The sequence below is a fragment of the Neophocaena asiaeorientalis genome, unplaced genomic scaffold (genome assembly GCF_003031525.2).
Source record: "Neophocaena asiaeorientalis asiaeorientalis breed wild unplaced genomic scaffold, Neophocaena_asiaeorientalis_V1.1 scaffold143, whole genome shotgun sequence".
NCBI classification, from domain to species: domain Eukaryota; kingdom Metazoa; phylum Chordata; class Mammalia; order Artiodactyla; family Phocoenidae; genus Neophocaena; species Neophocaena asiaeorientalis.
Genome location: NW_020175536.1, coordinates 1,351,228 through 1,375,946, shown reverse-complemented (window position 1 = coordinate 1,375,946; position 24,719 = coordinate 1,351,228). Strand labels below are relative to the sequence as shown.

At 36.1% G+C, this 24,719-nt stretch overlaps 2 protein-coding genes across 4 annotated transcripts in view; one reads left to right on the top strand and one right to left on the bottom strand.

Annotated features, from left to right (window-relative positions):
- Window positions 1–782: 782 nt before the first annotated feature.
- FAM76B (family with sequence similarity 76 member B) lies at window positions 783–20,367 on the bottom strand. 3 transcript variants are annotated; one of them, XM_024731317.1, is made up of 11 exons: window positions 20,278–20,367; window positions 19,383–19,447; window positions 18,460–18,514; window positions 17,247–17,402; window positions 15,271–15,470; window positions 12,057–12,104; window positions 11,787–11,867; window positions 11,009–11,144; window positions 8,179–8,280; window positions 5,404–5,532; window positions 3,340–3,421 (listed from the first exon to the last, which is right to left on the bottom strand). In XM_024731317.1, exons 1-10 carry the CDS (start codon window positions 20,362–20,364, stop codon window positions 5,446–5,448), a joined length of 1,017 nt encoding a protein of 338 aa, XP_024587085.1. In that variant the 5' UTR covers window positions 20,365–20,367; the 3' UTR covers window positions 3,340–3,421; window positions 5,404–5,445. The 3 variants fall into 3 exon arrangements, with proteins under 3 accessions (XP_024587083.1, XP_024587084.1, XP_024587085.1); XM_024731315.1 differs by lacking the exon at window positions 5,404–5,532 and having other exon boundaries at window positions 783–3,421; XM_024731316.1 differs by lacking the exon at window positions 5,404–5,532 and having other exon boundaries at window positions 783–3,421; window positions 11,009–11,141.
- An 880-nt stretch (window positions 20,368–21,247) lies between these two features.
- The window catches only part of CEP57 (centrosomal protein 57), a 44,603-nt gene continuing 41,131 nt past the window's right edge, over window positions 21,248–24,719 (top strand). The window contains exon 1 of the mRNA XM_024731301.1: window positions 21,248–21,494. Within this exon, the coding sequence (XP_024587069.1) occupies window positions 21,450–21,494 (45 nt within the window). The 5' untranslated portion in view covers window positions 21,248–21,449. The remainder of the gene's footprint in view (window positions 21,495–24,719) is intronic.

The window sequence follows — 24,719 nt, the reverse complement described above, 5'->3', positions numbered from 1 at the left end:
TTGTCTCCCCAGCTAGGCTAGAAATTAAAGTCAGGTCTTCATCTCTTATCCTATCAAACAATCTAACATGGTTCTAGTCACGTTCCAACGTTTGCAAAAACCTCAACTACATATAGCTTGATTCACCTATTGTTGCTTTGAAATAGCACAATAAAAATTTATATAATTTCTTTCCAGGAAAATAACTATTTCATGAGAACAGTCTTAAAAGATAGGAAAATTAAATTTGTTTGGCCTGAGTCAACTCCTTCAAATCTATCGTTTTAGAAAAATGTAGGTGAAACTTACTGTACTTCTCCTGAGATATCCAAGTCCTAATCCCTGGAACATATAAACACTGTTACCTTACATGACAAAAGGGAGTCTGCAGATGTAATTAAGGACCTGAGACAGGGAGACTATCCTGATCATCCAGGTGTGCCCGACAATGTCCTTATAAGGGGGAACAGAGAGAGACACTATGACCAAAGAGAGATCATATGACCACAGACGCAGACACTTGAAAATGCTGTACTTTCGGCTTTGAAGATGGAGGAGGGGGCAAAGAGACACAGAATGCAAGGAATGCAGCTCCAGAAGCTAGAAAAGGCAAGAAAACACTTACTTCCCTAGAGCCTCCAAAAGGAACCAGACCTGCTAACACCCTGACTTTAGCCCTGTGAAACCGATTTTGGACTTCTGGCCTCCAGAACTGTAAGAGAATTGATCTGTGCTATTTTAAGCCACTAAATTTGTGGTAAGTTGTTAACAGCAGCAATAGGAAATCAATACAAAGCTTTTGACAAGTTTTTATTGTGAAATATTGGATTTAGAAAAAAAGTACAAAATGTCAACAGTCAGATGTGTACAGGAACAGTATTTCAATAGTCTATACATGTGAACAGCTTAACAGGTTCACTGCAGAATGCATATTTAGACCAATACAATCTAAAAAGGACTGCAATATTCACAGGCTATTAATACATAAATAACTGGAGCCAAAATGACCCTCACTGGTAAATGCTAATCGATAGCTGAAAACAGGCTAGAAAGCACAATACGGCACACCATAGTATCTCCTTACAGGTCCACATTGAGAGGATATCAGGTCATTATGTCAATACACTACAGATCCAGGACTGGGACTCAATTACTAGTTTATACAACTGCAAAATAATCAGGTTATAAAACCAGGTCATAGAATAAAGAGAGGGCATTTAATTAGGACTAAATACTGTGAAGCCCCTAAAAGGTTTTAGCCTTGGAATTTACAACCTTAAGTATTTAGACTCATTTCAATTTTTAATCTCTTACCTAAAAAATGGGGAAGGGGCATCTTTCTTTTGTAGCAGCTCCAACAAGGTATAAGAACTATTACACAGTTTAAAACCATAATGACCACTGTGGATTGACAAATGGCTATGAAACCAGAATACAAACACTATAAATTTTAAAGAAAGGTAATGATGGTATTATGAATTTAGCAAATCCTGAAAACATTAAAATCTGTGTTAAGGAGGCATTACCTATCATTGTTGAGAATACTAAGTTTAGGAAGATTATTGCATGAAGATTTCATAAAAATAAACTGGTTTAATTCTTTCAAGTCTGACTGATTCAATATTTTACTATCACTTGAAAATTACCCTAGGTATATGTTTTCAAATTGGACAAAGAATTATTTGAAATCTGTTTATAATGAATCACTATAGGAATAATCTACTGAAACATGAATCATGTTAAAAACAATTATTACAATCATCCTGTGTGCTGCAGAAAGAGGATCTTTGATAGGACATTCATAATCAATGCTTCAAGACTGATAAATTTAATAACAGTTTACTTGAAACAAATTTACTTTGCCCATAAATTCCTAAGAGAAGGAGCCTTCTACTCTATACAGTATATCTAGCAATGCTTGACGCTTTAAAATTGAACTGAAACTCTGAACTGGCATTTACTAAGTAGATCAATTCTATTACAGGCTGAAAACCACTGGATTAGAACACAATTAGTCAGTAACTTCTCCTAACCTATCCCACCCTACCTTAACCTTTTATAGACAATTTTAAAGACTCTGATATAATTTTCTTATAAATAATGCCTGAATCTTGCAGTAGATTCTAATTTATTTAAAGATAATCACAGATTGATTTAAAAGATATTTAGTTTTTTTCCAGATTTGCTTTAAAACTTACAAATTAAGTATGGTGTACATAAATATTAACTTAGATAACCACATATTATAGGGAAAGCAGATATATGGACCACTGCAGAAAAATTATTTTTAAAAATTTTAATAAAAGAAAAATAAAACATGTAACACAAAATATGAACATGAAGCCATATGACATAAAAAATAAAATTATTCTATCAGAAGTGATTTAAAATTAAATCTTTTGGGAAGTATTTTGACATAATTCAATGAATTCAATGACCAACAGCTTCCCATATCACACAGAAACAAAGCACAAAATTATCTAAAGTCTAGATGCATTATCAGTTCTTAATGCAACCTCAAACATTTTACTAGCAACTTTGATTTCCTTTTGAAATAGGCTTCTGTACATATGCATTTATATACAAACATTTATTAAACATGATTTTAAAACAAACTATGTACAAAAGATCAGCATTCCTATAAATAAAAACATTAGCTGGCAAAAAGGCACTTGTAAGTAAAAATCTACAGTAGTTTTTACAAAACAAACACATTTACCTTGGATACTGTACAATAAACATTAATTCCTATACCAATAATGAAAATACTAGTTTACTAACTAATGGTAACGATGTAACTTTAAAAAACATATTTACATATACTCTGAAGTCCATTTAATAAAAGCACCATGATTCTCTCCTAAAGTCATGTTCATGAAAAGTAAAAACACAATTACCAAAAAACCAGTGTTCACAATTTTTCTTGTTTAAAAGTTTTTGTATTTCTAAATTGAAAACTGTTTATATGAAATTAGCATAGTGTAAAACAAAAAACAAAACAAAAAGCCCTGCTGCTCTGACTTCTGAAAACCATACCTACTCTATTATTGCATGTTGTATTTTATAAAGAGCACTACTCATGCACTCCCTTACAACTGTTTAATACTATTGCTGGCAAAAAAGTTCCTGGATATCAAATAATTAAAAAGTTGCTTCAAACCAGTTGAAGTTTTATTTGAATGTTATACAACTTAAAAAATGCTGTATATCAGTTACAAAAGTGAATAGGAAACATGCCAATTCATTTGGTGTGCAAAAATATTTTTCCACTACACAGAATTTAAGGGCTTCACAGAATTTTTTTCAAATTTTACATTTTCAGCAGAAACACTAATGAATAACCAACCACTTCTCAAGGGGATGTTAATATGCTTCCACTTTTGTCAAACTTTTTACCCTTTGACAATGCTGCAACCTGTTTGAGTAGTTCTCTGTTTTTGGCCTGTGGAAGACAAAAACATTTACGATTAAAAATGTTTCAAACATTAAGTTATGCTGAAGAATACTATTTCAAGTATTTTACTGAAACACTAACAGAATAAATGAAAGAGTTGATATATTTAGGTTCATCTCTTTAATGTTGGATATGTAGAAGGAAAATCCTAGATTCGTTTATCAGCCCCCTTTGTAATGGCAATATTAAAGTAATTGTTGTCCAAAGATATAATTGGTTACACAAAAGGCAACTTAAAGTGAATCCCTTTAAAAGAGGGTCAAAATTTTAAATAGGGGAAAAATATTTTTGTTTTATCTGAAAAACATGAAACAAAAACTATGAATATAAGTACTGTTGTATGATTAATAAGATCAAATAACAAGTGATAATTTGAGAGGGCTATTTTTAGACAAACTCTACAAAGTCTTTCATTTTGATGTTTACCTATTTATAGAGCAAGCATAAGGGGTCCTTTTTGCAAAAATATTCAGACTTTATGACTTTCCCAAAGAGACTACTCTCTTAATGATATTCAAAAGAAAACTTTTTGAAGCACCCATCACAACCACCCTTTCTGGTCTTTCTGTTGTTGTTCCTTTATTTGGCATACAGTTATTTGGTATTGGGTTTGATATAATTTGAGCAGTTACACATCATCACTGTTTTCATTTTCATGAAAGGCTGAAATTTCTTTTCAAAGATTCAAGATTTCATTTTGTCATCAATCTGAACTGAATTTGCAAGTCATTCAAATGTTCCATCCACCACTGACAACACACTGTCCTCAAGCCAATGTGCTATGACAGTCACTAGTGTTTAGTGAGGAGGAAGGTATAAATGGGGGCCTTCAGTGAATATTTTCAAATTTTGACTACATCCATCTCCCTGTGTAATCTCTTAACTGTGGCAATGTAGATAATAAAGGACCCTCCATATATATATATACAAATATGTTAATGCACAAATGCTTTTGGAGTTTTTGAGCCAAAACAGGGAGAATGTTGACAACAGTCTGGAATCTGAGAACTGACAAAATTTCAGAAGATATCCTCTGGTTTACGTTTGAAAACCATTTTTCTGCACAGGTCTCAAGATTTTTTATTATCTACACTTTTTTAACCTCAGTGCTTTATCTTCTACTCTAATTTTAGTCTTTGTATGGCACTCTGCCTTTTCAGTATACCATCTTAAAGCAGTTTCATAGAATATAAACCTTTCCCAAGCTTTGTACGTCCCAACCCTCCCCAACCCTTCACCAATCAAATTCTCCCTAATTAATACCCATGACCTCCAAAATGCAAATATCCTAGCTATCTTACATTTGCAAGTCAAATCATTTTTTAATGTTCGACTGTATGATTAATAGCATTTCTCTATTCCACGATTATTAAACAATTAAGGTGGTAATTAAGGGCTTCAATTTCAAATTCAATTTCAAATTTGGAAAATCATCAAGAATTTAAAAGGATTTTTATTTTCCCTTTAAAAAGAAATAGTTTGGGGCTTCTAAAAAAAAAAAAAAAAAAAAAAAAAAAAAAAGAAATAGTTTGAGAAACTCAGACGACAAATCAGTGAGAATGCCTGGCAGTTAGTGGAAGTCAAGTACACGTAACCATTATCAATTGGTGTATTACTCAGCTGACCAGTCCTAGTAAACATGGTAGTTATAAGTTGTTTTCTTTTCATTGTTTGCTACATATTATTCAATATATAACTATAATAGACTCACTGGTTAAAAAAAGGAATCTTAAGAAACAGAAATTTTAAAATACAAATTAATGAAGGGCATAAAAAAAGGAAAACGTCTGCAAACTTGCCTCAAAGAGATCTCTGTCAGATTTGTAAGTTATACAAAAGTGTTTACACTGACATAGCAAATCATTAGAGTTAATTTTCAAACTATCTTTTCTCATTCATCAAGAAAAAAACAAAAAAATCAATGAGTTTATAATTTTCATATTCTAAGTATGAAATACAAGAACTCAAACCTTAGGTATTGAAAGAAGTTTTTCCTTTTAATTCTTTAGCAGCTAATTTTCAATCTGCATGTATATATTCAGTCTCCTAATCACGTCACTAGTAAATTTATTTGCTGATAAATTATGTAAGAAAAAAGCCTTTAAGAAAAATAAACAGTAAGTCAGTTGTTTAATGGGGACAAGTCCAAATCTGTCTTATTCTTATTTCGGTACATTTAAAATATATTTTATAGAAATATTTAACATATATGCATTAAAATTTTTTATCCTAATATTACTTCTTTATTATGCACCATGCAAAAATCAATTATTTAAGAACTCTTAAGCAAGTTAAGTTAAAAATGTTTAGAAATGCTGGCCTCAAGAAAAGAATATGTGGATTACGAATCACACAGATCCTGCTTTGCATCCTGGCTCTGCCACTTATCTGCTATGTAACTTGGGAGCCTATTTTCTCATATGTAAAACAGAAACTTCACCATCTACCTCAACAGGAGTTGAAAGAACTAATCAAATATACAAAACACTTAGCCTAACACAGTGGCTGGTATATGGTAGGCACTCAAATGTTAATTCCCTTTCCCCTTTTATCAACTTACCTCCTAAATGAAGGTCTACTTTTTATTTGGCTTTCTTGATATTTTAGACAATTTGGTTTTTGTTTGGTTGGTTGGGATTTGTTGTAGGGTTTTTGTCTTTTTGTTTTTGGTATTTTGGACAATTTTTTTTCTTGTGATGCTCAGTGCTTATTTTTCAAGTTTGGTAGTTTCAAATGTTTTGAGAGTTATTAGAACAAGATAAATTTTCTGCTTCAGCATTCAGTTTCTTATGACAAAAAGAAAAACAGTTCACTATGTTTACTCACTTAGGTGGAGAACCTTACATGGTTGCTAAAGGGAGTGGGGTTAAAAGAGGATACGTAACTGTGACAGAATGTCACCAGTAATAATACAAATGATAAAGGGAAGTGGCCTGACAATAAGGATGAAGTAGAAAACCTGAGTAAGCTGAGGTGGGAGTCAGTGCAGAACAGGAGAAAAGTATAGTTAAATCTGAGTCAGAAGATATAGGTTTCTATGTCACTTCTGACTCTGTGACCACAGCTTCATCTGGATACCACATAACTTAAAGTTACTGTAGGGAGCAAATAAGAGAGCCTATGTAAAATTATGTTGAAAATGTATACTTCTATATAATTATTAGTTATTATTAAATTATATGAAACTTCAGCTACCAACCAGGAAGAGGTAGGCTTAAGATACCAATCAGGCTAAGATGTCAAAGAGAGGTTCCCTTGTGCTTACAACTACAAAAGGAAACAACAAATTGCTCTTTTGAACAGTGAGAAGTACTAAGTTTTATCATAGTTAAGTACTGCTCACAGGTTTTCTGTCATGTCATTCTGGATTTATGCATGTCTTGGCTAAATCACATTAAACCAGAGATCACCATGCAGAAGATTTTGTTTCCAGTAATCATTCAGCACTAATAACTGAATGAGTAAAATAACATAAAACTACTGCTTGCTGGTGGATGAGAAACAATAATGTACAAGAAGCCTAATATATAAAATGGGCAATCTCTCAAAACAGAGGGCAGATGGGCATTTCCATAAATTGTCACTCATTCAACAAATCATTTGAATTCCTACTATGTGTCAGGTTCTACTAAAGTTTCTCTTCAGAATTCTCTGTAATAGTAAGATCAGCATTACGACTAGGCAATCTCTACCTTGAATTTCAACAGGTTCCTAAATCCACTTTACAATCTTACTCAATTTAAGCTATTTTCAAAGTATGAAGAACACAAAACCAAAAGATAGGAAATAGCAAATATCCCTTGGTATTACACTGTTTAAAAAAAAAAAAAAAGCAGGGCAATATTAATTCCTTCCTTCCCAAGCTACACTCTCCCATCAAGAGCCTAAAGTCTGTGTGCTGCCATCTTCTATGCTTTTAGGACTTAATTCTACAAATGTCAGAATGTATAAATCGATAAAACATATGATTAACTTAGTGTAGTCTGATTTCTAAATTTATGAAACCTAGGTGAAAAAAGGCTTAAATAAGGGAATAACCTAAATCTCTGTTTGATGCTCTCCATCTCTGCATTCCAGACCTCAGAAACCACCCTCCTTGTCACTGTGGTGACTCTTGGCATCACCATTCAGTTGTTTTGTATATGGACACCTTACTGAGTATCCTCTGCAGTACTCCGAGGAGGTTGGCCTACATCCTTAGAGGCTCCGTGCTGTGGATACAGCAGAACCCTATTTGGCACTTTAAAAATCACAGTACAGAGGTTAAAGTGCACTCTTTGGCCTTGCATCTCTGCACGCAGCATGAATTTCCTCCACTCGAGGTCCCATTAATTGGTTTTGTAGCCCCACCTCTCCTCCTGTTATCTGGGAGGAAACAGGAAGAATAACTACATAAGGTACTGAAGACCTTACTTTCACCTTAGTTTCATGAATCTGATTTTTAATTTTTTGCTTTTCACCTGAGGATCAACTGAACATAGTTCAGTGATATCCTCCTCTGAGAACCCCATTTGAACTTTAGGCAAAAGGTTTCAGAATTAATCTACTGAATCCCCTTATCAAGTGATTTCAGGCAATAACTTTTAATGGGAGCAGGATTACAAGGTATTTTAAGTCAAAATCAAAGCTGAAAATGCTCTAGATATGCATAAAGTAGGGATACCAATACCAGTGTAAGAGAAAGAATACTATTAACCAAGTTTACCCCTCCTTGCCTAACAGTTTACAAAAATAATCTCATTTACCTGGAGTTGTTCCACAGTTTCTTTGTGAGCTTTTTCCATACTGTTCATCTTTGTTCTCAAGTTTGACTCTTGGTACTGAAAGTCTGCCTTAAGTTCAGTTAACTGAAAGATTAAAGAAAAAATATATATATATGTGTATATATGTATATATATATATGCATGTGCACAAACACATCGTTAAACATTTTTCACAATAAACTCACAATTCATTATAAAAGTGGAGAAGGTTAACAGCAGTTCACTGAGTTTTCTAACTTATCTCGAATTTGTTCTGAGACATGATGAATTCTATCTAATTTACTACTTTAATACAATTTTAATGTTAAGATAATATTGAAACATCAGTATAACTTTTGAGAAGTTGTCTTTTTTGTTTCTTTTTTAAGGTGGTTTCGCTGGACACAGTTTGGCAAACTGGTATGCCAACAGAAAAGCTTAATGGTTAATACCTTGGAAAATGCTTCAGTTAAAACATACTTCACATTATATATAAACAAAGTAAACAGTAAAACTGGTTTCAGGTTACAATAGTCTTTCAATGAAAAAAAAAAAAGTTTCACATTGGGCAAGTATATAAAGGAACAGTCTTATCAACCAAAAGCTATATTGCTTTTATTTTAAAATTTATGTGCAGAATTCCATATCCAATACCACTTAAGATTTGAGGTAAAAATGGAGAACAAAGAACAGAAATACAACTAACACAGAATAAGAAAGGAAAGGGGGTTATTTTAAAATTTGGGTTAAATTAGACAACGTAAGAAAAAAGATGGTGATTTGAGGAAGGAAAGACAGCTATATGACAATTTTTTTCATAAATATAAATGACATACATAAAGATACAAAATCTCATGACTTCATGCTAAAAAATAAGTTGGTATTATATAATTTCAACATAAGAACCAGGCAGAAGAAAGGTTCTGGTTATTTTTAATTGGTTTTCATTATGCAAGCTTTAAAGGTTTGCAGGTTCTTTTCTGTAATTACCCGGTAGCCAGTAAACAAAGAAGTACACCAAAAAGAGAGAAAGGAAGTCACAGTGCCCTATATTCTGATTTTCTGAATAAAAGCTCTCGCTTTTTGTCCAGTTCAAAGAATAACTGAATCCTGCTTTCTACATTACAAAGGAATTCCTTTTCTGAAATGTCAGTTCACATCAGATAAGCTATGATATTTTCATCACTACACTGTGAGTTGCCTCCAGATTATGAATTTCTGGAAGATAAGAATCATGTCTTATTTCACCTTTTTATCCTCATGATCTAGTACGTGGCTGGCTCTAGAAGTCACTGAATAAAGTGAAATAAATTCTAGAAAATAACGTGGTTGTCTTACATTTACATTCTTTTAAAAAGCTGTAAGTATGTAGCTATTTTAGGCTTACAATTATTTTCCTCATAGTACTGCTAATTTCCATCCCCATTAGTGTTTAAGAAAAAAGGAACACTAACAAAACCAGAAAACTTTTCACTAACTGCACTAACATAGAATAGTGATACTTGAAGAAAAAAAAAACATCTAAAAAAGCCAAAATTCCACAATTCATTACTACGTAGTTTTGGAATCATTGCTATTTAATTGTAAACTTCCCATTTTATTCAACTTTTATCTAGGTTAGTACAGATAGACCTGTCTTTGTGTAACAGAAATGTTTCTAATATTTTGTGTGTAGAACAAATTTCCATTAAAGCTAATTTAAAATATTCTGTTGTTAAGCAAAAAGAACCATAAAAAATAAAATACTCCTAACTATCCTATTGTTGTCTATGTCAATCCTAAATTTCATTTATCGAATTTGCTTAAGGTAAGGTACAAATGTATTAAAATAAATTTAAATCTATTAATCATCAAGGTGTGGGAAAATGTAACATAAAAGTTACATTTTTACATGAAAGCCAGAAGTAAAAGCCAACTCAGCGTCAAGCACTACTATGTAATCTCAGAGATAGCTACATACTACATATTCATAATCACAACTTGTTGATAATTTTAAAAGAACGTTTTTAATGTTTTCCTATTGCAATGATATGTTTGAAATAGGTCAAGCCAGACAGTCTAGGATCCTAAAGCAAGTACAGAAGTAGGTTCTACCCTCAAAGAAGACCAAACCCCAGTAATAGCAGCTATGAGCACTTATACATGCCAGAAGCTGTAAGTAAACACTTTACAGTCTCATTTAATCACAACCATCTTCCCATGAGATGGTGTTAATACTCTCATTTTTAAAATGAGAAAACTGAGGCGCAAACAGGTAAAATTCTGCTCAAGTGCACACAGGAAGTATTAGAATTTTTCACTAAACAGACAACATATTCGATATTCCTCTTTATCTAACTGATAAAGTCTCAATAAGTACACTTACTTCCTATCTTAGATACCTATTGTTAATCATTACCACACAGGAAATTCCCACAGCATTAATTTTCTCCACTTATTTGATCTTGATTGAAATAAATATATAATTGGTATATCAGACTATATTCTATTACTTTCTTATACCAAAAGAATTGACATAATATTCCATTTACATCTCTTTTTCAAATTAAGACATTAGATCTAATTTTAGATTACAGGCTTACTGAAAACTAATGTTCAGAAATTATTAGAATTCTAATCAGCTCTCAATTGATTCTTAGAACTAAAATTCTGAAGTACCACTTTTACATATCATAATTAGATGGCCTACGTTCCACTTTGGGCTTCTGTGTCTTATGAGAATCATGTACCACAAACATGACCAAGTTATTGAAGAAAGTCTAACAAAATTTGCAATTATCAAGCAAGAGTCAAGATGTAAACCTTACCAGGCTTCAGTGAACCATGTACTTACCTTTTTATCTTTTTCTAAAATGGTCTGGTCTCTCTGTTGTAAGAGACGTTTAAGTGACATCACTTCTTCTTTCAGTTGACTTATAAGGACAAAATTGTCTGTTCCCCCACTATCTGCTGACTGATTTATAGAGCTACTAAAAAGAAAAAAGTAAAACACAGTTAAATGAAGTAGAAGGAAAATTAGCAGGTGTTCAAATTGCATAATTTAGACAATTCCACAAACATCCTTAAGGCTAATGCAAAAAAATATGTACCTGACAGAAATGGATGCAACTGGCAAATTACCTTACTAATGGCACACATTACATACACCTGCAGAAATATAATTCAGTATTAGCTTTTAGGGGGTCAATACTTCTAGTGTAAAGCAAAGGCAGCCAATTTGTACAGTAACATCAGCAAACTTTTGGCTAATGAACTAAAACAAAGTCACTCTCAAAATACTTTAAATCTAAAAACATTTTCCAAGCAGGTCAATTTCAAATATCACAATTAGTTTTGTGTTTCACTGAAGAATAATTAAGATAATGTTCTCTAGTCAGATTTTTTTTTCAAAACCCAAATTTATGCCCCAAACAGAACATCATTCAGTGCCACTTTCTTATTGCTAAAATTAAGTTAAAATTTTTAACTGATTATGTTTACTCTTCTAGGTGACTCAAAGAAGTCAATGTAGAAGATACATGTTCTATTCTTTTACCTAGTAATAACTGGCAATCAGCCATAACTGTTCAACTAAGTTGAATTTTCACAGCACTAAAGGAATTCATTTTTACCTATCTCCATTAGATGGCTTAGATTCCAATTTGGGCTTTTTCTTTGGAGTTTCATTCTGAATTGCTGCAGAGGATTTATGGCTGAAACCAAACATTAATAAAAATAATTAGAGTAAAAAGGGCATAAGCATCAAATGAAAAGTTATTCTTCTTCCCCTAAAGTTTTACTGAACATCAGTTTTTTTAAAGCCTAAGTAACAAAGTTAAAGGAGTATCACATCTTAAAAAATACATGTCAAAATACTTCATAAAATACGTTAACATATTTACCTCTGTTTCCACAGTCCCTGCTCTTGTTCTGGACTCAGACTGCTGATTCTGAAAAATACACAGATGATATCTAATAACATTTATTTAACCCATCAGCATTTTAACAGCATTCTTCCCAATGGAATCAAATGATATATGTTTATATTCTTTTGTTCTGAGGAAGGCATATTCAACTAAGTTTCCAGACTAAGCTAATATATATTGAATAAATCACATTCCAATAAGATAAATTCTAATCAAATGACTACTAGCCATCTTAAGTTGTTTAAGAAAGGTAAGATGATAGGGACTGGATTTTCTTTTTAATCAGTACTTTCAATAATTCAATTTAATATCATATTAAGGGTTAGGGTATATGAGCATGAAAACCACCACAACAGGGTTCTATAATGACAAAGTCTGAAAATCATCATCTTAGGCTACCCTTGCTATTTCAGACAGATGTTTTATCTTAAAGTTAAGGCCTTCCTAATAATCCTATGCAGAGATTCCTTTGGAATAACTCAAGTTACTCACAGTAGTGTGTCAAGTTGAACCAGGAAATATCTGAATTTTTCTTTCTTTCCTAGTTTTCCTAAGAATCTTTTCCAAAGTCTCATCTTTCATTAGGCTGTATTTTCAGTCATGCTGAAAATACTGGGAAATCTCATAGTAACTACTCATTTTACTTTTACTTACAATTACTACTACAGTACTACTTCTTTTCCACTATGCCGCAATACTAGCAACCACTTTATAACTATGAATTGTCCATACTTTTTTCCTGTACTTTCACATTGGCCAATCCTTCATTAACCTCTAGCTTATTCATTCAACACGTGCAGGGCATCTCCTATGTAATGCACACCACGTAAACTGCTGACCCTTGAACAACATGGGGGTTTGGGGGTGCTGATCCTCTGTGCAGTTGAAAATCTGCACTTAACTTTACAGTCAGCCCTCCATATAGGAGGTTCTGCAACCACAGACTCAATCAACCACAGATCATGTAGAACTATAGTAAATATTTAATAAAAAAAAAAAAAAAAAAGCTGAGTATTTAAGTGGATCTATGCAGTTCTAGCATGTTGTTGTTCAAGGGTCCACTGTATATACAATATAAGAGATGTTAAAAAGACCTGGGCTGTGTGACCTTTTGCAAGTTCTTAAAATCCCTGAGCCTCAGTTACCTCATCTGTCAAATGGATATAAAACATACCTTATAGGGAAAATGAGGATTAAATGAGTTACCTATGTAAAGACACTTAGTATACTGCTAGCATACACAAAATAAAAATATGTACATATGTTTGTGTGTGTATATAAAATTTACTATTCTTTTAGCTGTAGAAGCTTTTTAACCATGTTCTTAAGAATCAGCTATAAATAACAAGCTGGGGAAACAGCAGCTGTAATTCTCTCAACCTGACTTATTCTCTACTTGTGGCAATGAACGGCAACCCTACTGAGGAATTCAGTTGCCATTTTGTTTCTTTTACAAATTTCATTAAAAGCATTAGCAAGGTATATAATCACACATGAATTAATAGAACTATCCAGACCTCAAAATGAGAAAAATCACATTAATAATGACTTAACAGAAACAGAATCTCAGCTTTCTGAGGTGGGCTATTTTTTGCATCCATGTTAACCTGAGTTTCTTCCTTCCCCCATCACTATATATCACAGTATGTAAGCTCTTCATAATCATCCTTATCCAATGAACTTAAGATAGGGCTCCACAAACTGGTTGCCTACTCATCAAATACAAAATAGTATTTGCATATCTTAAATAATCAAAAAGAAAATAAAAAGTCAATCCATTCTCTTTCCCTTTAATTCTGAAACCTTAATTTCAAAAGATTAAGTTCCTGTCACAAAAGTTGATCTTTATAAACATAATCTGAGTGTGTCCTTTCACATCATGCTAAAACAAATTTATCTGTAAAGGGCAAGGGAAAGGGACATTTCAGCTGAGTCTTAGGTCTGACAGTTATCATCATGGTAGTTATTTCCTCATATTTTTTCCTAAAGCAAGAAGCAAAATCAAGGAAGGTTTACATTCCTTTGTTCCTTGGGATACACTGATATAGAGGCCACAAGATTTCTTCAAAGTAGCCAGATTAGAAGTCATTACGCAGTCTACCACTGTTACATCCAGAAAGCACTACAACACAGTGAGACAAATGGAAAAACTGCTAGAGAAGCAAACAATCTCAGTGCCTCAATAAACCCCCATAATCTAATATGTGCTTGCCTATAATTCAGAATCAAATGTTGTTAATTAGACAGAACTACATTACATTCCACAAATATCTTCATGTGTTCCAAACTAGGGCAGGCATCAGTTTTCTGTAAATGAAACTGTTTTAACTGTCTAGAACTTTAAAAAGGCTCAGAGAAATTTGTGAAAAAAAAATAAATTCTCCTGAAAATCAGTGGGTATCATGTCCCCTTCTTCTCCATTTTAATTTTTGTGTTTATTTTGCATTTTAATATTCTTGATTTGTCCATGAAGACTAAAACTACACCTTAAAAAATACTTTACACACATAAAAGGTTAAGATACTACTACTATGTAACTTTTCTCCCTAAGGCAATTTAAAAATCGAGTAGTTGTTAATATTTGAAGAGTTCCTGTCTGTTTTTTAAAAAAGCAAAGTACCATGTCAAAAAGATTACTTCACAAAGTACCATGTCAAAAAGATTACTTTGTGAACCTTCAAGGTTTAGAATGCTTCCATCATGGTCACAAATGACAGTGTTACAATCTGTTCTCCAAAAATACATTTCCTAGTCACTGGTTTAAATTTGTTTTAACTAAAAAAAGTTAATAGTAACTGAGGTAAATAAAATTTTTACAAGTAAAATCCCAACAATTCTTTGAACATAAAAAGAATACTGAGGCTTTTGATAACATGAATCAATGAAGCATCAATTAACTCTGATGTACTTGTATTCTGACTTCATTATATGATCATAACTTTATATTGTAAATCTCTAAAGGTCCTATCTTTATATTTATGGTAAACAACTACACTCATTATGTGTAATTCTGTACACTGAATAAAGTGGGGAACAGCCCTAGAAGCTGTCATGGTAACACACAAGAAGCTTACCATGTACAATGGAAACTAGACAAGCACATAGCTAGCGTTTACAAAAAGTTAAACACCAAAATCTGGCACTAAAATGCCAGTGAGGACTTTGGAAAACACAATTTCAAAGTACTTACTTGTGATGGCTACTGCTGTGACGATGGTGATGGTGATGATGGTGGTGATGATGTTTTGAATGATGCTGGTCTTTCTCAGTAAGAGATGAAGAAGATGAATTTGAATGTGACGATCCCAGGCTCTTCCTTTGTTCTTTTGTCTTCTGCAAAACTCTCTTGTACGATAAAGTACAGAGCCAGCATAATAACTTCCCATCAACCTTTTAAAAGAAAATACTTATATTAGATTAAATATACGTGTAACTGGCTATAAGTGAAACCAGGTTAAGATAAACTGCTCAACTGCTGGTGTGCATGTGCACACTCTCTCTCACACACACACACACACACACACACACAGTTGCAAAATGGAAGTAAAAGTAGACTTTTCCGAAACTTGGGGAAATGCTTATTTAGAGGATCATAAAATTAGAAAGGATGATATATGGACTTCCATTAGTTTTGAGGCATTTTTAAATTTGGAGAGGAAAACTTATTTTATTACTAGAAAATAAGCATAACTTGATGATATACTTCAAAGAAACCTTATCTAAGCACTATCATAAATTCTTAAATTACTGTGTAACTACTAAAATGACAAAGTAGTTCCCATGAAAGCAAAACTGTTAAAGAAAAAATGAGATTGAATGACATATAGAATCGACTCTCATTTGCAGATTTTGTATTGGCAAATTCACCACCTATTAGCTAAAATTTATCTGTCACCCCTAAATCAATTTGTAGCACTTTTGTGATCATACACCCACATGCACAGAACAGCAAAAAAATGTGTGTAGCTAGACTGCAAATGTTCCCAGATGAGGTTAACACGGTGATGCTTTGCTGTCTTTCTTCAGCTCTCATACTGTAAACAAGTATCCTTTTCAGTCTACCTACTATCACGTTTTTCACATTTGTGCTTTTTATTAGTGATTTCACTGTTAAAATGGTCCCCAAAGGTAGTGCTAAAGTGATGTACAGTGTTCCTAAGCATAAGGCGACTATGATGTACTTTATGTGGAAAATACCCGTTGGATAAGATTCATTCAGGCATAGTTATAGTGCTGTTTGCTATGAGTTCAATTTAATCAATCAACAATATATATTAAGGTGTCTTTAAACAGAAACATACACAAAACAAAACAAGATTAGGTACCGATCCACTGATTACCACATTGTGACCAGAGGCAGGGACCTATCCTGTATTGTCCGTAGGAGCAACAGTTCTATTCACTAACTCAGTGTTTGCAGCAACTTTATAGAACACAACTCTCACAGACAATGGGAGGCCAGTGTCTGCGTGTCAACGGGGAGGAAAACAGACTTCTTTCCAAAATTAAGACTAAAATTAAGTTCCTATCCTCTATTTGTTCAAATGAGAAGTGCTGGAGGAACATGTCTTACAACTAGGGTACATATATTGCTGTGGAGGAACACGGCAGAGCCCCTCAAAGAGACAGTCATCCTCCAAATCAACTGAAACTGACAGTCATCAGGAGGCCTGTGTGAATGATCAGCAGAGAAATGTCACACACATATAGATACCTTTTAAGTCACTGTAGGTAGAGAAAAACAAACAATGGTATAAAATATGAGCCCCAAATCAAAAGGTACATGACTAACTTTGAATCATATGTGTTAAAGTGCCATCAGGTATATTTTCACACCAGCAACTTCAAGTAGCCAGCAAAAAGGTAAGTAGCTGAAAAGATTTAAAAGCAGTTAGTAATTCTCCCACACCAAATACTGAATAACCAAATAGTACAGAATAGCTATCACAGAATGTTTTTTAAAGTGTAGTAATCTCAACTGATCAACATGAATCTACATATCATGCCAGCAAGGAGAAAATGCACTGTTCCTGCACTTTCATCTAACCACCTGCTTTCAGGGACCCAACGAATACATCAAGCTTCAGTAATACATTAAGTATAATAACTTCCAACTTGTTTGTGTTTTACTTAATTTCCAGATGTCATAAAATAAATAAAACATACCTTTCTTCTTCCTTCCTCCTTCCGATCAAAAGCACATTGTTGTTTGCACTGTTCACAAGTCTGAGGTGGTCCATATTTTTTTTCTGAATTTGTGCAACGCTGACACTTGGTACCAATAAATGCTGCAATTATGTTACAGTATTGACAAGGCTTAGGCTGAAAAACAGATATATATTTTCTTTAATTGAGACATTTTAAAATACTAAAATTTTGCTGCATAAAATATACCCAGTGAACAGGACATATTTTAGGAATTAATTAAGGAAACTAATAGGCAAAAAGTTTTCTGTGAAGTATGTTGCCCTATCATAGTCAAAGACATTTATTATGCTTCTATTCATTTGCTAACATTTATTTCTAGACTCATTAAACTTTTCATTAGTTAAATAAGATCGTGAAAAATGTACTTATGACCTGCATAGTATGTTATATAATACAAAAGCTACATGTAAAGACATTTCAATAAATGAAAACAAAGGTACACACTGACAAAAGTTTCATGTATCCAGTATTTGGGGGAGTGAATTTCTACTAACATAATATCCTGTTAGCTTAATTACTATATCATTTATTCAAAATACATTTAACAACTTTTCATCATATATAGGTACAGCTGATGCAAGAAATAGGTGAGTTTTCAACTAAAAAAAACTGGCACAAGCATATTCAACATAACTATAACAAACATACCTTGATTTTCTTTGATATTCAAAAGACAACTGAAGATTTTAGAATCCCTTAAGGCCAGAAATTTGACTATTCATGACTGTAATATACCAATAATAACTATAATATACATATAAAAAAGAACTTATATGAGGATAACTTCTTGACTTTTGTGACTAAATGCCTGAACTGTGCCACTATATAAAAATTGTCAGAGGTTCTGAGGAAGAAGTAAAGTACAGTTATGCAAACTTTATAAGTAGGTTCTCTACAACCAGGAGTTTGTTTGCTATATTTGACTCCTTAAAGAATAAAATCATAACTTCCCCACTGAAATTCAATATATATAAACATGCACATAATATGACTGTTTTAAAATTTTATCTTCCCATCAGACTCTCTATAGAAAGTTTCTTTCCTGAAATATTTTGGTACTTGAAATATTTAAGAACATAGCATACATATTTTTTAAAAGGTCCATCTTTGTGAAAACATTAATTGACCAGCAGCAGCAATAAAATGAGATGAAAATATAAGATATACTTACGGTGCCAAATTGCTTCACATTTTGAGCACACTTCTTACAAATCGTGTTAGTTTTGCTGAAAAGGAAATTGTATATCGATGATGAAACTTATGCAGCACGATGCTGAACTAAAGCAAGCAAAGTGTACTATTAGTAGAAGTGTACCATGTGCTTTAGTAGTACTTAAAACTTACTCTAACACAGAGTAAGAATTTTTTAAAAATGCAAACGTAAGGATCTTTTTAGGATCTTCTTAGGATCTTTTTTGCGCCCCTTAATTAAGATAAATGTTTTCATACATTTTTATTGTGTATTTTAAATGGAAACAAATCAAAAAATCCTATTGTTTTCTATCTAGTTCCAAAATCCTCACACTTGCCACTATTTATGCACAGCACCAGTGCCTATCTAACCTTCCACTGGGTGCTCTCCACTATTATGATGCTCACACCTACTTGTGAAGAAATTATTTGTTCTTCTTTTAAGCTCTTGTGCATGCACTGAGGCTCTAACAGGAATCACTCCATTAAGAAATATGTGCTGTTCTTCCACTGGTAACAAGTTACTGGATTTCACCCTTGGAAGGTAGCTGGTAACACTATAGACCTTTCCTCAGGTCCATGTCCGCACTAACATTCTGCCATTTTTTAATAGTTTAACAGTAACAGTTTATATTTGCACTTTTCGTTAGCAAGGCTGTACATTTTCCATGCAATAATTTATTTTTTATCTCCTCAGGTATAAAGTCTAGCTGTAAAATACCCATTAATTTTTGGTCAGCATTCTCTCTCCTACCATGCAAAAAGGGCTTACAACTTAAAGCTTAGAAACTAAACCACTTAATTAAAAAAAAACTGTAACATAAATATGGGATTACAACCCTCAAGTATTCCTTACAGACAATACTTTGTCTTTAACAATCAAAAACTGTTCAATATACAAACCTCTCTTGTTGAAATTCTGATCTGCAGTAAGTACATTTTACAATGGGATGCGCAATCCGACATTCCTGTAATAAGACAATATGTTAGTCATTATCTATCTCAAGGTCCTCAAAATTTCACGTTTCTGGTGGAAAATTATTACCCAACCTAGTCAAATGCCTAAAACATCAATAAAATCTGTCCCCCAACGTAGAAAATTGAGTGATTTATCAAATAAGTAGCCAATTACGGCATAATTCCTTAGGGAAGGCTTAGGTGTCTTTGTCTTTATTAGATGGGGGGGGTACGCAACAGATAAATTAAAAAAAGCTGTCAGGGCCGATTCCAAGGACTGGTTAAATGTGAAACTACTTATTATTTTGCACCGTTGCTCACAGACAGCATCCCGGCTTTAATGGGATGGGAGGAGCTCCAAATCATAGAGCATTCTGTTCCCAAGCCAGACGCTTCGCTTTCCTGGACAGGGAAGAAGGATGCCATCAGCTTTGCGGCTTCAGGTTCCTAGCAAGAAAGTGCAAACACCGTCCTCTGCCTCCCGGTGGAAGGAGAGGACAGACTAGACAGAAAACCGAGATGAAAACATCTCCATCCCGGGGTCTCTGCGGCATAGACAGGTGGCTACCTCACGCAGCCCCACCCCTGAAACCCCTCAACGTTGCTGGGGCCCGGCCCCCTCCTGGGTCGCCTGGAAGAGGGCAGGGTTCCGTCCTCCTCTCAGGGGCTTTCCCAGCTGATGCCCAGGTCCTCGGATAACGGGGTCTCTGAGTGAGGAGGCGAGGGCTCCAAACCCCCAAGGCGCCGGCGAAGAGAGAGGGGCTGCAGTGCAGCGGGCACCCAGCTCCCTCGGGCTATGGCCGAGGAAACCCCACCCGCCCACCACCCAGCGCCCACGGACCTTGCAAAGCTGCTGGCCCTGGGAGAGCTCCTCGAAGGGATAGCGCTGGGTGCACTTGGTGCAGGCGTACAGGGCCGAGGCCGCCATCCTGCTCCTTTTTCCAGAGCCTTGAAGAGAGAGACCAAGGTACTGCAGACGCAGCCGTCTCCCTCCGCCTCCACTTCCGCCCCAGCCCACCCAGTGACGCCGTCCCAGCAGCTCCCGCTTAGGCCCCGAGAGCGGCGGAGGGAGACGAAGCGGATAGTTCGCTGCGGTTTAGCTGCGCGGCGACGGATCCGCTTCCTCCTCGGCCTCCCTTCCCCACCCCTGATTGGCTGGGGCGACTACTGCGTCACTCGGTCGCTCCGCCCAACTCCTAACCCCCGCTACGCAGGGAGCTCCCACAAAGGGAGGAAGTCGCTGGCCAATAAAAGCCCGACGGTCTCAGCGCGCGAAAGCCGCTTTAAACTCACCCCGCCCAAAGGTCCCGGTCGCGGCTTTTCCTAGCAGCCAGTCCCAGGTTTGGGTGGAAACTTCCGAATCCAATTGGGCAGTTGTTTGCGGAGGTTTACTCTCTGCTCCTACTGTTTTTTTCCCCTTGACTTCTATTGGACCAAATCTTTAAGCTCCCTCTCCTTCTATTTGTTATTGGTCGAAAGGTAAGTACCTCACGTGGAGAGGCGTCCCCGAGTCAAACTCACGCTCTCTCCGGCGATTAACGCAAGGGAAGTGATGGAGTGTTTTGAGCTTCGCATTCGCTTTTATTACAGTCATCCCATTCAATCGCCACTGGAGACAACACAACGCCTCGCCCACGCTTCCCCTTCGAGAATGCCCGCCCCTGTGCAGAACCCCTTCAAGAGCCGCCCGGTAGCCAGCCAGCCCAGTCCCCGCGGCGCGCTACCTTGTGACGTCACCGAGGGAAGAGGCGGATTCTCCTACCACCGGAAGACGTCTGATTTTTTGATTGGCTAGCCAGGACGTCCGTTAGGACGTGTTGCGCTTTTGGTGTGCACTCGGAGTGTGGGCGGCCCTGTGGGGGTGTGTGGCAGGGGTTTCCAGACCCGGGGCCAATACACCAGCCCCTTCCATCAGGGGTTCGGTTTAGGGTCGCCCCTGGCGGGCGGCTCTCGAATCTTGAAGAACAGCACACGAACCCGGACCCTCCCGGGGCTGCGGAGGTCGGCAGGAAGATGGCGGCAGCGTCGGTCTCTGAGACTTTGGCTTCTCAGTTCTCGGTAAGAAGCGGTTGACGTTCGAATAGGCCCCGGGTCGGTCCTGGCGCCCCTTTGCTTTTTCTCACTCTTCAGAGCGCTCTCGGCCCAGAGTCTCACTCCATCTTGGGGAGCGGCGGGGGGCGCCTAGATCGCCCCTTGCTACCTCGGCGCCCACCGCTCCTATGTCAAGGTTGCACCCTTCCATTTAGACAGGCCGGGCCCGTCACTCCCGCCCCCCCCGTCGCCTCTTTTATCTTTCGGCCTAGCCGCCCAGGTGCCGAAAGTTGCCTGGACTCGCAGGGATGACTACCTACACCTTGGCCTGCGAGAACAGGGCTCCTGGGTCTCGTGGGTGTAACGGCCCCTCTTGGAAACTCTCCGAGACCAGGTGGGCGCTCTAGTCGGCTTAATGGGCAGCTGTTGAATTGTGTGTCTTGAGTGCGTCTGCTGATTCCTTTGCTGGCAGTGCCTCCCCCTCCCATCCTCCCAGTAACTTCGATCTGTGCTCATCCTACCTCGAGCGCGCGCGCTTCCCACCTCCCTCTGTATTACGGTGACCTCAGTGTGTAGTAAATGCCCTTTTAGAGAGGCGACAAGGGGAGCCAATCTTAAATATTGTATTGGCCTCTACAAGAGCCACCAGTCTCTTCAGTCACTGGTATTTTGTGGAATTGGAGCGGGACCTGCCGCATTGGGAATAGATAGGCAGTAAATGTGAATGTGAAGCAGCTCAAGCTGGAGCCATTAGCTCTTCATCTAGCAAATGCTGAGTGTCTGGCGTACTTTTAGGCTCTAGGATTACACGGATGAATAGGGGAGAACCCCTGCTCTGAAGGAGCAAAGCACTGAAGAGAAACTACACGTAATTAGATTATTACACAGTACAGTTTGATAAATGCCACCCTGTTAGAATAACCTAGGCGAGAGTGATTAGCAGTGCTTGGGTAGAGAAGGTGGAGCTAGCTGGGTGGTGAAGGAATCGGAAATGCTTGTCCCAGGAACAGAAAAGGAAGGAGAAAAACTCACCGCAGGCATTTTGGAATATGTGCCAAGACAAGAGGTGTTTTCAGAAAACTTGTAAAAATTTGAATTGAGCAGAGGTAGTGTGGAGGTAGAGTTCGGTTACATGAATTGTAAAAATAGGTTAAAATATGAAAAAAGAGAGATAGTGAGAGGAGAATATCAGGTAAGGTTGTCAAAGAAGTTAATGGGGAAAAGCTTAGGGGGACAGTAAAAGCAGAGTCACCTTGGTGAAAACACACTTTTCCTCAGTTTCAGCTTTTGGTGACTGTTGTTAAAATTTGTGTTAATGAGGCCAGAAGTGATCTTCAGAGTTTCAGCACAGTGGGGGTAGCAAGTTTGTAGAGAGGTCAGGGATGATTAAGAGGAAGGAAGGAAGGAAACAATCGGAGTTATCCAGGAATTAGATCAGTGAAAGGGAAGATAAAAGACAAGCTATTAGACTATTAAGAAATGTCATTAAGTAGATGGATGAGATGATACAGGAGTTGTGATTAATCAGGAGAAAAAATAATTAAACATAATTGGGAAAGGAGGGCTTTTCACCACTCTCAAAACAGCACTTGGAGACTGAGCAAGGAAAACTATAAATGTTGATTTGAGCTGAACTCTGCCAAGGCCACCTGGCTGAGAGTGGTTACTGGGGTGTGGTCAACCCTTAGTCTTTAAGATACCCTGGACAGAAATCCTATAGAGTGTTTAATAGGAAAGCATATATATTTTTATATGCTAAGCTCAGCTTTAAGTGGATTCGAAATACTCAGAGTACACTAAGAATACCTAGGACCCTTTACAAATCAAAGTATAACTTTCTTAACTTTACCTGCTAAATCAAAATGTCTAATTTGGAAGTCACTATGTCTCAAAACAAAAATGACTAAATTTAACTTATCAGTGTGTAGGAAATGGCCCTGCTTAGATACTTTAACTGTCCTGTCAGAAATAAGGCTGGCATTTCCAACAGAATTTAAAAAGCACTCCAGCTTAACAGCCGATCATAAAATAAGGCAACGAAAGAAGACCTTTTAAAACTACAACATGAACTCAGAAAATGAGATTTCAGGGTTGTGAACATTAACTATTTCTGTTGTATTTAACATTGATAAACCCAGCATAGGTATAGTAAATGGAAATGCTTTAAGGAGGCAAGGATTTTTATCAGGTAGATTCACAAATAACAGTCTTTGGGAAGCAGGTGCAATGTAAATCTCAAATGTGAACAACATGGAAGTAGGTGATACTTTTGAATTGTTCTTGTAAGCATTCTTTCTCTGCAACAGCAGCAAGAAGAGTAACAACTCGCAGCTAACATTGATTGAAAGATTGTTATGTATTAACCCACTAGTGGAGAGCCTCAGGAAAATAAGTATGATCAGGCATAATGATAATGAAAGTACAGGCAGCCTAGTGTTGAAACAGAATATCTTTCCTGTTTTTGTTTTAAATTTTCCCCAGTAACCACGGTCAGCACTCTTAGGTCACTTTGGACTTAATTAATAAGCTAATCTCCTAATTGGTCTCCCTGGCTTTTTTGCCAGGCCCATTGACAAATCTGCTCTGTATTTCTCTTAAAAGTGATTTATGAATGTATCATAGATTTCATAACATTAAATATATAAAGATTTATTTTTGAGTATAATAAAATGAATACCTTCATGCCCCTTAGTGCATCTTCCTGCTTCTCTTTTACTCTCTTACACACACACACACACACACACACACACACATTTTGAGATTATAATAATATATAATACTAGTATAGTACTATCCAGCAGGCATTTTGAATACTTTTTATATATTAACTCATTTAATCCTCATAATAATCTTATGAGGTTGGCCTTAGTATTTCCATTTTTGAATGAGCAAAATGAGGGACAAAGAGGTTAAGTCAAGGTTACACAACTAGTAAATGACAGAGCGTCTTTTATATTTCTGTATAGTGTAGTATCTTGATGGGCTTTGGGGTTTTTAGGGTGTGTTCATTTGTTTGCCAACTATTGTAAACAGTCCTGTTGTGATCATCTCTATATGTTTCACATGTGCAAAATTTTCTCTAGCGTGGCAGTTCTCAGAGAGTGGTCTGAAGACCTTTGGGGGTCTACAGTGTCCTTCCTTATCCAGCCACTTTGTGGGAGACCAGATTCTTCATGTACATTAACCAAAACAGAGAGAATGCAGAAGCAAATAAAATCTAGCAGCCTTCTTTAAGCCAAGAGTTAAAGAGAT

What these genes read in the sequence shown, in the direction of transcription:
- FAM76B (XM_024731315.1), bottom strand. Translation starts at nt 20,364, where the DNA reads ATGGCGGCCTCGGCCCTGTACGCCTGCACCAAGTGCACCCAGCGCTAT. An exon ending in AAGCCATCTAATGGAGATAG is followed by an intron (nt 11,145 to 11,786) that starts GTAAAAATGAAT and finishes TTTTCTTTTTAG; the next exon opens with TAGCTCTATAAATCAGTCAG. An exon ending in AAACTGTGGAACAACTCCAG is followed by an intron (nt 3,422 to 8,178) that starts GTAAATGAGATT and finishes TGTCTTCCACAG; the next exon opens with GCCAAAAACAGAGAACTACT.